Source organism: Miscanthus floridulus, chromosome 12 (assembly GCF_019320115.1).
Source record: "Miscanthus floridulus cultivar M001 chromosome 12, ASM1932011v1, whole genome shotgun sequence".
In the NCBI taxonomy this organism is placed as follows: domain Eukaryota; kingdom Viridiplantae; phylum Streptophyta; class Magnoliopsida; order Poales; family Poaceae; genus Miscanthus; species Miscanthus floridulus.
The window spans coordinates 80,359,251-80,371,513 of NC_089591.1; the positions used below are offsets into that span (position 1 = coordinate 80,359,251).

Here is a 12,263-nt window from a genome sequence, read left to right on the forward strand (position 1 = left end):
TCACAATAATTTAACCAGAATAGTATTTTTCAGTCAGTTTCGGCCGAACGAGGCCAGAGAAACACAAAAAAACAGGCACCTAACCATAACAGTTCCCATATTTATATACCCTATAAACGTCAAAACAAATTCCAATATGAAGCATCTAGTAGAGATTTAGACTTGAAATTATGGAACTCACGTCAAAATAAATTCCAATACGACATCTACTTAGTAGAGATTGAAACTTGAAATTATGGAACTCTATCCATGACAAATACCCTAAACGTCAAAATAAATTCCAATACGACATCTACTTAGTAGAGATTGAAACTTGAAATTATGGAACTCCATCCATGACAAATACCCTTTAATCAGAGGTGATCATAGCTACTTATTTACAGAGGATTCATGGGACGATAAGTAAGCTTAGATACAATACAATCTGAACGCTTGTCTTGATCGAATTTTGGAAAAGAACTGGACGCAGAGTCAGAAAAGCTCCGGGTGGTCCCATCCCTCCCCAAATAGATGATCCTGATGTCCGGACGAGCTCATGCGGTGTTCAGCTTGGCGAGGGTGCGCTTCAAGGCCTTCACACTCAGTGGGCTGTTCTTGCTCTGCTTAGTTTAAACAAAGAGATAGTTTAATATGTAACTGCCTGCTACTTTATGGTTAAATCAGGATTAACACAAACAACACTGGGCTATTGCTCTTCTCAATTTAAACAAAGGGATAGTTAACTGCCTGCTATTATGTTTAAATCATGATAAAAACAAATAACACTGTAAAACGCCTTGTTTGGATGCATGTGTATGCACTTCAATCCACATGGGTTGGGGTGGATTGGAATGGAACTTAGTTTAATTCCACTTCAATCCACTTCAACACATGTGGATTTGAGTGAATACATGCGCATCCAAACAAGACCTAAGTATATGTACTGAAAAGATATCTCTTTCGGTTTAGTTCATGCATGTTGTTAGTATACTAGTATGGTCAAATCATGATAAGCACAAACAACATGATATAACCCCAAGTGTAGTTAGCTCAGCACAGCAGTATAGTTAGCTCAGCATCGGAAGAGTGCAACCTAAAGAAGGCCGTAAATAAGTGCAACCTAAAAAGAAGGCCGTAGATATCAGTGTCGCCGTGAAACATTAAGCAAGGAGCAAAGAGTTTACCACTGAGCAAGTTCCAGCCCTAATGTTGCAGACAGGGTAGTCCGGCGGGCAGCAGCTAGCGTGATCCTTGCAGCAGGTGGCACCTTCAATCGGGCAGCAACCCCAGACCAAGCACATGTTCCTGAAGCCAAATGCACAGCAGCAGGTGCTGCCTGCTGAGCAGACGAAGTTCTCATCGCAGACATGGTCAGGGGCAACTGGGGGAGGCGGTGTTGGAGGGGTTGGAGATGGCTTGGGAGGGTTTGCGCCCTTCTTAGTAGGGTAGGATGCCATCATAGCAATTCCACACTTCCCAGTGGTGGCATTGATGTTCCGCTCCATACGGATATAACCAGCCTCACCCCACTTTGGACCCCATGAGTTGCGGACAATCCAGTAGTCCTTGCCATTCTCAGTGCCATAACCGACGGCGACGACACCGTGGTCAAGGTTTGTGGTGCAACTTCCGCTGAAGACACCCTAATAGAAATCAAAGACAAGTTAAAGAACACAGCAGCCAAACTTTGCTGGGCCATAACATAGGCTGCTAACTACAGCAAGTTTATTTACCGATTTGTAAAGCTGGAACTCCCGGCCACCAGCCTCAATGGCAACGCTAACTGGCTGGTGAGCAACTGCCTTCTGTAATGATTTCTCATCATTTTCAGGCACATCTTCAAAGCCATCAATGCTCACAACCTTGGCATTTTTCTGCAGCGACCAATGCATAAATATGAACGTGAGTTTACCAGCAACCGCATCGTAGAGAACCATACAAAGGGGGCTAGACAATGTACCCTGTTGATGTCGCACTTTCCATCCACAGCTTTGTAAGGGTAATCATCTTCAGTATCAATGCCTCCGTTCTTTGTGATGAAGTCAAAGGCGGCATCCATAAGCCCACCATTGCAGCCACTGTTTCCTCCATCGGTAGAGCAATCTACAAGCTCCTGCTCGGACAACGTCACCATCTCACCAGTAACAATTTTGTTAATGCTCTCTACTGAGCTTACTGCAGAGAAAGCCCAGCAACTTCCTGCACACCATAATTCGACAATAACAAATTATGAACAATAGAAATAGTCTCCTTCCCAGACTGTGTAAGCTGATAGTACTGACTTTATACATATGAAGAGCGTGCAGCCTGATCCCACATGTACGCTACCAGGATAACATAGATAAACTGTGATATTTAATCGAATAATTTGCGTTACAGTGTTTGCCTTTTTTAATCCCTGTGGGCAAGCAACCATAGTTGTTTTGATTATTGCAAGAGACAAGATCATAGGTGGTCTCAGCAGGCTACAAGAACCACAGGTTCGATAATAATACAAAGAACAGACTTCTCAAGTACAGTGCTACCAACAGAACATGCTGAGCATATATGACACGCATGTGACAGCGCAAAGAACCCCAAAATAGGTTTGATGCAAAATCTGCTTAACTAATATACCTTCAAAAAGAAAGTCTGGTTAAGGTCCTCTAGCATCTGACCTGTAGATACAACTAACAGGATCTTCGATGGAAAGACGACAACAAAAACAATCCTAAAAGAGTAGTCTTACACCAGAAAAGCAATTTGGAAGATAGCTAAACTGTAACTCTCAAAATAGGGAAAGCACAGCACGCAGGGCAGGTCCAATAAACGGTGGGGCTAGTTCCGTCCTAATTACCACACAGCACGACCCATAGTCATTTCTTCGTCCAGAAGAAAAGAACCACGAAAACAAGCCCCTTCTGTACGGTTCATCTAACCGTCGAAAAAAAAAATCCAAGCAAAGGTGAACCAGCTACTTCAATGTTCATATTCCGAACGACTGATGTTGATTAAATCACAACGAAAAGAAACAACTTCACTGCAGATTTTCAGACTACTGTTGTGATAGAAAAAAAAAATCCGCAAAATTGTGTACTTAACGAAACCATCGGTCAGAGATCTGCAGAGCTTTGCAAATGTTAAAAGGCCAGATTCATATGAACCCTAAAAGATCAATGCAAAACTGGCCTGTTCAGATCCGAAGTTAGCGTCAACAAACTGAGGAACCGCATCTGTTCTGTTCGATAGTAAGAATTGATCGACAGTTCGACAAGTTAATAAGCCGAAGAAAAGAGTCGAAGTTCCTCACCGCATTGCCCCTGGTTCTTGACGGGCGCAACGGCGCCCTTCTCCCTCCAGTCGACGCTCTCGGGCAGCTCCTCGGCTCCGCCATGGCGGTACCTCTCCCCGACGACGGTTCCACTCCGGTCGGCGGGGATCCGGGCGCCAAGGTAGGCGGCGCGGAACTCGTCGTTGGTGAGATCGGCGAACTGGTTCATCCCGAGGCGGAACCCGTGCTCCCCGGCGCGCTCGTTGTGCGCGTCGACGAAGCGGAGGTTGTCCCAGAACACGCGGAAGCGGCGGTCGTGCTCGCCGAGCGCGTTGTAGGCGCGGCCGTGCTCGGCGAGCCAGAGCTCGTAGAGCGCCCGGACCTCCGCCTCCGTCCGCTCCAGCCCCCGCGCGCCGTGCTCCTCGTTGTAGGAGATGATGGACATGCCGCCGGGCGCCGCGGAGGCGGCACCGGCGACGGCGAGGAAAAGGACGGCGAGGAGGAGGAGGCCGAGGCCCCGGCCCAGTGCAGCCATAGCGGCGGCGGCGGCGGTGGACGTGACGAGACGAGCGTCCCTTTCTTTCTGTATCAGTGTATCCCTACGCTTTTTTTTTTCCCTGTTCCTTTCTTTTGGATTTTGGTTTTTTTGGTGTGGGCTCTTCGGGGCTCGGCGCGCCGTTCGATTTATAGGCACGGAACGGAGAGTTTGGGTCGGTTTGGCCGCTGGGGACATCAAAGTTGTAATCTTTTTTTGTTAGCGAATATTAAAGTCCTAATCTTTTTTGCTGTGGATGGAGTCCTGGATCCTGATCGAAGGGCGGACGGAGGAGGGAGGAAGCAGCGTCGTCGATGCCTTCGTTCTCCGGACCAGAAAGAATTCGGCACTAGGCTGATGTTCGGATAAGAGCTTCTATGCTGTCATCGTTAACATGGGTATAGTTTTAGGGGTGTTTGGTTCTCCTCTTAAACTTTAGGCCCTGTTTAGATTCCAAAATTTTTCATCACAAAGTGTCATATCGAATCTTGCGACATATACATGGAGTACTAAATGTAGACGAAAAACAAAATTAATTGCACAATTAGGTGAAAAATCGCGAGACGAAACTTTCGAATCTAATTAGTCCATAATTAGACACTAATTGCCAAATACAAACGAAAGTGCTACAGTAGCCAAAACCAAAAAATTTTGCCACCTAAACCGCCCTTAGTCGATGTGTCGTCGGATGTTTGACACATGTATGAAGTATTAAATATAGACTAATTACGAAACTAATTGTACAACTTGCGACTAATTTGCGAGACGAATCTTTTAAGCCTAATTAGTCCATGATTTAACAATGCAGTGCTACAGTAAACATATGATAATGCCAAATTAATTAGGCTTAATAAATTCGTCTCGTGAAGTACTGACAGATTCTGTAATTTATTTATTTTATTAGTATTCAAACACCATATGCATCACCCTCACATGACACCTCCTAAATTTTAGTCACCGAATCCAAACACCCCCTTATATACCCGAGACTATATGATGCTGGTCTTTATACCCTATACTGCTACTAGGACAGAAGAGGTGTGGCTTAATTTATTCTCTATTTATTTATTAGTTGTGATGGGTTAAAAATTGTATTTCGGTATTAATCTAATAATAGTATTCATAATAATGCATCATAAACATTAGTAGTTGTTTTATATAATTGCTTGAACTTGGAATTGTTTGAGTCGTTAGAAGTAAGAAGAAGACTTTCATTTCATTGTTTTTGGACGGAGGGAGAGGTGTTCGATCGGAGGAGAACTCTCATCGTAACATGGGTGTATTTTTTTTGGGAAAAATCATTAACATGGGTGAACATGCGGAAGATTCTGTGGAATATGGACAGATGGTATTGTACGTAGACTAGTAGTAGGGTCGTATCCATCTATTCTGGTAGTTGTGGTGGTAGTCTGGTCTCACAGAGGTATAGAGCTAGCTTCATGGACCTGGACCGGCCGACGACGTAGCAGCCACCTTTCACGAACGCCGAATGGGGGACGACCGTCAGCCTGTTCGGTTGGCTGTGGCTTGTCATAAATGATCGTAAATTTTTAGTCGGAACAATATTTTTCTCTCACATAAACCAACCAACAGTACTTTTTTATAAATCAGCAACGATACGAACCAGCCAATTGCAGCTCCGGCTGCGAGAACCGTGGCAACTTCCGCTGCGGGCAAATCGGTTGGGTTCGTTCCGTGCCGGCACGGGCCACGCGCCCACGCCGCCCCGCAGGCAGGGCGGGCGGCATGCAGACACCAGGCAGGCTGGCACTCGCGCCGCGCGTCGCCGTGTCACGGCCTCGGCGGTCTGCGTGCGGCCTGGGCGGGTGACGCACGCGCACGAGACGCCCGAGCGGCCGGGGGCCCAGGCAAAGCAGGAAGCAGCCACGCCCCGCGCGGGCACGCACGCCCACGTTCGCGGCCCAACCGAACCATGCGGCGGCCGGCACCCCGGTCGAGACGCCCAGTCCAGCTTGGTGACGCCGGCGGTTGGCGGCGAGCCAGCCTTGCCACCCACCCCCACCCCGATCGCCTCGGGAGCCGGAGCCCCGTGCCGTGCGTGAACGTGGACGGGAGCATGCGAACATGGGCGCAGCCGCGCGGGCCAAACTGAACCGTGGCCCGTGGAACATGCGGCGTTAATAATTGACTCGACTCTCGAGCGCGCCGAGGAGGAATCGAATTAACGAGGTGCACGAGAGGTCACGTCTCATCCCTGGCAGCCTGGAGGCATCCTACTCAATGCCCGAAAGGGTGGTATGGTAGCGGGTGGGAGGAGGCGGCGAGCTCCCCCGCGCACCCGCACTGGCCGGCCGGCCGGCCGGCGAATGGCATTGAGCGCCGTTCAACCCCACATCGTAGCGTACTACCGTGTCCAGCTTTGCTTCCTTCGTCGCCGTGCATTCTTTTTTTAGCACCGCCTCCGTGCAACACCCGGGCCGGGCCGTTCCATGCTAATCCGCGCCCATGTCCTAGCACTAGCAGGCTACTACTACCACACAGTACCAAGCTATGCTCCGGACGAATCAGAATCATTATGGCCAGGATATTCCCTGACGGAAACAGTGGGTTCTAGAGGTCGACTACCACCTGCGCACCCTATTCTGAACAGCTGAAACAAAGGTGGAGCAGCGCTGCATGCGGCAGTCATAGCTCGTCATGGATCCGTCCAGTCCACTGCGCCGGCGAGCTACGAGAGCCTACGACCAAAAATCTTTGCTGCTCCTAAATTTTAGTCGATGTCTCATCGAATATTTAGACACATGTATGAAGTATTAAATATAGATTAATTATAAAATTAATTATATAGTTTGTGACTAATTTGCGAAACGAATCTTTTAAGCCTAATTAGTTCACGATTTGACAACGTGGTGCTACAGTAAATATATGCTAACGACGAGTTAATTAGACTTAAAAAATTCATCTCGTAGAGTACTGACAAATTATGTAATTTGTTTTTTTATTAGTACCCGAACACCTCATACAATATCCTCCCGACATACCTCCTAAATTTTAGTCACTGGATCCAAACATCACTAGCACTTCTATTGGTTCTAGTATAACTCTTAGTAATTCTAGTACAAATAAAATAATCTACGTAGACTAGAAAATACTGAGACTATTATTTATACAATACAAACTATCACTACTTATAGTTTGCAAAGAAACTTTTTCCATTCATCATATCTCACCTTTATTTCATATCTCACCTTTATTTCATCTCCCCTCTTATTTTTTAGCATGAACCACCATCTCTCTTCAAGCATGTAAGCCATTATAACAAATATAGAGTATCTATTTTTTTATCCGATCCTATATAACACTTGGGGATACAAGTAAAAAACAACGTTGAGAAACCCTTAGCTCCGGATCCTTGTCAAATAGGAGTAGCTTCTCGCAAGACGTCTCGACAAGTCTGAACCATTTTTTTTTGGAAGTTAGAGCCAAAAAGCACGGCTTCTTTTGACTTCTCACAAATTTGATACGAATTATAACAAATTATAAATGGAGTTGTTTTTGCTAAACATTTTCTAAAATAGTTCCAACTTCGCTATATAAAAAAAAGTAAGAGTTTTCTTAGGTGGAACCAGAAGTCGACCGAACTGATATTAGACCTTCCTCGACTCGGGCTTCTCCAAGCTCCAACTTTAATGGCCAAAGAGACCTGAGATATTGATCGACGACAATCCTCCGTCGTGTATCCCTATGTACACGGCTACACGCTATACGACACGATGCCATTCTTCCGAAGTGTTCATGCAAGTTAGCATCTGAATTATTCAAGAAAGTTGGCACTATAGTTCATGGGCACACCACAAAATACAATATATGGGAAATAAAAGGAAATGCACTGGCAAGACACTATTGTATATATCGCGTGCTGGTCCACACGCGAGAACGGGTAAAATGACTGCTTTGCCCTACGCAATGTATATACGAATATACGATGATCCATAGCCAATGAAGGCTCGTGAAGTGCTGATAAGTGTCCCTTCAATTATTATTATTATTAATATATATATATATATATATATATATATATATATATATATATATATATATATATATAGGGAGAGGCTATTCAGTAGCCAGCTACAGAATAAGTTATTCTGTAGCCACCTCCATTTACCATAATTTTATATACTAATTTACGATAATGTCAATATATATTTACTATAGTTGGGTTACTATAACACACGGAGATATTTACCATAATGTTGTAGTAAACCACTTAGTAAGGAGTTACTATAATCTCATAAATTAATATAGTAATTATCGTAACTCAAAGTGGCTACAGAATAAGTTATTTTATAGCCAGCTATAGGATAGTAGTTCTATATATATATATATATATATATATATATAATTTTTTAGGATCTTCCAAGCCGTCACTTGGCCCATCATTGCTTCTGGGAACGCCCAAATGCCCGATGGAAGAAACTAAACGAGAAGCCGTTTCACATTTGGCACACTAGTGGAGCTCACGTTCTGTACTTGTGCATGCCATTTCCGGGTGTTTGGTTTCATGGACTAAATTTTAGTCCCGATCATATCGGATATTTAGACATTAATTTGTAGTAATAAATATAGATTAATTATAAAACTAACTACACAGATTGAGATTAATTTACGAGACGAATCTATTAAACCTAATTAGTCCATGATTTGATAATATGGTGCCACAATAAATATGTGTTAATAATGAATTAATTATGCTTAATAGATTCATCTCATAAATTAGTATCCGTCTGTGTAATTAGTTTTATAATTAACTCATATTTAGTTCTCCTAATTAACCTCTAAACATCCTATATAACAGGGACTAAACTTTAGTCTGGGGGACCCAAACACCCCTTAGACTCGCAAAAAGATCGGCTTTCGCTTCTTGACCGAGAAACCTATTTCAGCCCTTACCAAGCAACACCGTTGTAGGCTTGTAGCTTCATTTTCTGTTGATGATTTTATACTTGTTCGCTTCGCTACAAACTAAAATACTATTTCAGCTGACTTACTGTAAAAGAAAAGACGACTTTACAAGTCACCCTCCATGGCTCCTGGTCTCCTGGGCGATAGTACAACTGCTACTTCAGCGCTTGTGGCTGGTGGCGCGCTGCTTCGGCGTGATTGTTCTTTTTCTCTTCGGCAAATTTCACAAACCCACTAGGCCCTATTTAGATATAATAAAGTATTTTTGGAGTTTTAGACAAATACTATAATTTTATAAAATACTTTGATTTTATTTACAGTAACATGAAGTGTTTGGATGCAACAAACTTTATGATTTCGAATACCATGATATTACTAAAACTGTAGTCTTTTTAGGGTTTTAATACTCCACTCTATACCTCTTCCCCCCCCCCCCCCCCCCCCCCCCCCCCCCCCCAAACCATGGCTTTACATGCCAATGAGTTTCCTGATGCAATGGTTTCTTAATACTATTATAACATTAACAAGATCCGATGCTTTTCTTTGCTCATGTAAATCAAACAACGTTTCCCCTCTTGCCATTTTATGCCCATCCAATCCCACATGCCAGCGGGAGAAGGAAAACGACATCTTAAGCGTGAACTTCATTTCTGCTATTGTTTCTATGATTGCTGATTAAAATGTGGGTTAATGGTTAATTTACTTCAGAATCAGAATGTTTAGTTTGCGATCTGTAAACTTTAGCTATAATATATTACTAAATGCTTATTCAGTCATACTATGAAAGTGTTGTGATCTGAAAACTTTAGCCGTAATATACTACTAAATGCTTATTTAGTCATACTGTGAAAGTGCTCCAAATATCAAACAGCTTTGTTTGAGGTAATTTGATCACTACTCTAATCAATCGTGTGTAACTTAAGGCAAACCAATGAACCAAACGCTTCCTGGTCTTTCTGTCCACTCAGGCTGATATCTAGGGCTTCAACCAAACAGTGCACAAGCGCTTGGTAAAATTTACTTGCTAAATTATTAGGTGCTGTCTTTTTTCTCTTTCTGCAAATAGGAAGTTCATTTCCTAAGCTCTTGGAGTTCTCATAGGCAGATAACATGCCCAGCCAACTAGGTCAGGGTTGCATCCAAATTTCTAAATAGCCCCAGTGTGCCAAGTCTCAGGCGCGTGTCAACAAAACAGAACAAACAGCCTGTTCGGTTGGCTGGTTCGTGAAGAAGTACGGTTGGCTAGTTTGTGTGAAAAAAAAAATACTGTTCCGGCTGAAAATTTACGATCGTTTACGACAAACCACAACCAAACGAACAGGCGAAAAGAATGCCTGAACTTGTACGATGCCTTTTACTCCATTGATCACTGATATTAGCGTCTAAAATCAAAACGAGGATTTCAGTCAAAAGTACAACGGGCTTGAAATATGATGCAGTGTGCCTTCTTAGAAGCTTGGCCAGCCAGGTGATGGACCAAGGAAATTCCAGCCGACAACCACCATCAGATATCAACTTCACAGCTCTTAACTTTTATCAATGCAAAAATTCATGCCAAAAGCACAAATACCCACAGCCAGCCTCCGAGTAGTTACCAATGCGAGTCACAGTTCCAAGCACAATGAAATTGGCGACTGCTATCAAGAGCTTTCATGGTAGCACATACGTATACTCACAGTATACTCACTCAATCGACACGTACCAACAAAATAGTGAACAACCAGGAAACTTGTGGTAACCGATTCATAATATAGGATAGGAAAACTGTAAACCCCAACCAGCATAGCAACCTACAACTGAATTACAACATATAATGACAGTAGGAGTCTTTCAAGTACTTAACAACATAAAACAAGGTTAAAGTCTCCAAACATGACTATGATTTTCCTCCAGTTCCACGACTCGAAACAGTACTCTGATGACAGCACAGCTTGGCACAGCTTAGTCAAAGAGGCTGAAGCCCATGTCCTGCAGGAAACACAATCAACATAGTCAAGTCTCTGAATTTAGTCGAAGGCAAAGCAAAGAACAACATAAAAGCATTGATTTCATGATATCAAGAGGGAATGCAATTGAGATGGCAATAGAGCATTGTTAGTGGTATTTTGCTCATGAAGATAATATCAGAAGAGTAGCATAGGGCTGCTGCTCTGATAGGAAATTTTTTTTGGTGCAGCCAGAATGGTAGAACAATGATCTTACATCATCACTTTCTTCCTTCTCTTCCACCTTCTCTTCTTTCTTTGCCTCAGCTGCAGGAGCAGCTCCGCCAGCAGCAGGGGCAGCTGCCGCGACAGCCACACCACCACCGCCACATGGGACTGAAGCAAACTTCTCCCTGCCTGCAGCAATGAGCTCGGTAATGTCCTTACCGCTCAGTTGGGACAGCAGGAGTTCCATCTTTTCATTGTCAACTTCACAGCCAACTGCGATATGTACAAGTAGGAATGATAGGATTAGATGCTTCTGCTCATGAGACATGTGATGCGAAGAGTAAATTAGTGAATACAGGGTCAGTACTGTGATGAATACGCCACCAAAGCAAATCAGACCAACTGTGCTAAAAAATTGTTAACTTGTAGTTTAACATAAATATACCCCCCAAGAATCCCTACATTCGAGAAGCGGGTAATGCTATTGGCAGAATTGAGTTTTTTTTTTTCATATAGCCGAGTAGAGTTCATAGTAACATGAGTTATCTGTTGGATGTGTTGCACTCCTTGAAATGGCAGTTAAGTGAAATTACCTGACTCCAGAATGGCTGCCAAGTCCTCAGCAGAGGGGCTGAGGTTCCCACCGAGGACAGCAAGCAGGTAGGCAGCAATAAACTTCATCCTGCTCAAACCATCATAAATCCTCATATTAGCTAGTTCCCAATTTGAGGTGAGATAAAATGTTAAAGCAACCGACCCAAGAATCTAAAGCAAATCAACTACCACGAATCTATTATCTGTTACAATGAAAAATTCAAGCACTATTATATGGTAACAACAACGACACAGTGCAGCACCAGAAAAATACCAATATGCTTAACGGAATTCCGAACAGAAGTGCATACAGAAGCGCATAGAGGCCAATACCCGGTGAATACTTGGTGAATGCTTACTACTCTACATAACACTAAGTCAACATCCACGCTTAAGGACCAGAGCAAATCTTAACAAGGCCCTCCTCAACTAGAGATCTAAGTCAACAAGCAGTTCAAGACATGTCCAGAATGGTTCAGCGGATTCATTCACAATATCAGAACACAGCGCAGAGAAATAGCATCTCATCCGAACAGCCACCACAGTAGCAGGTGCGACATGGGCGATTTTTGCAAAAAGTTCGAAGTTAGTAGGCGTCAAACAGCCAAATAGCTTGTGGTTAGAGTTTGGGAACTCGGTTTCGCCCAGCAGACAGGGAAGAGAAGGGGGGTGGCAATACCTGGTAGGCGACTGGGAGCTCTTCGCCGGCGAAGTCCTCGAGGGAGAGGGAGAGCAAGCGCACGGCGGCGGGCACTGGGAGGAGAGGCTGAGGCTGGAGGCGGTTAGGGTTACTTCACAGTGTTTATATACATATCCGCCACGCGGT

The 12,263-nt window shown here is 43.9% G+C and overlaps 2 protein-coding genes across 2 annotated transcripts; both read right to left on the bottom strand.

The window, feature by feature from the left end:
* Positions 1-296: 296 nt before the first annotated feature.
* Positions 297-3,871, bottom strand: LOC136497920 (oryzain beta chain-like). Its single transcript, XM_066493821.1, has 5 exons — positions 3,269-3,871; positions 1,940-2,178; positions 1,713-1,853; positions 1,164-1,622; positions 297-599 (listed from the first exon to the last, which is right to left on the bottom strand). Exons 1-5 carry the CDS (start codon positions 3,762-3,764, stop codon positions 534-536), a joined length of 1,401 nt encoding a protein of 466 aa, XP_066349918.1. The 5' UTR covers positions 3,765-3,871; the 3' UTR covers positions 297-533.
* A 6,548-nt stretch (positions 3,872-10,419) lies between these two features.
* LOC136497923 (large ribosomal subunit protein P2A-like) lies at positions 10,420-12,260 on the bottom strand. Its single transcript, XM_066493828.1, has 4 exons — positions 12,117-12,260; positions 11,437-11,525; positions 10,893-11,116; positions 10,420-10,658 (listed from the first exon to the last, which is right to left on the bottom strand). The coding sequence occupies exons 2-4, from the start codon at positions 11,522-11,524 to the stop codon at positions 10,632-10,634; spliced, it is 339 nt and encodes a 112-aa protein (XP_066349925.1). The 5' UTR covers position 11,525; positions 12,117-12,260; the 3' UTR covers positions 10,420-10,631.
* Positions 12,261-12,263: the final 3 nt, after the last annotated feature.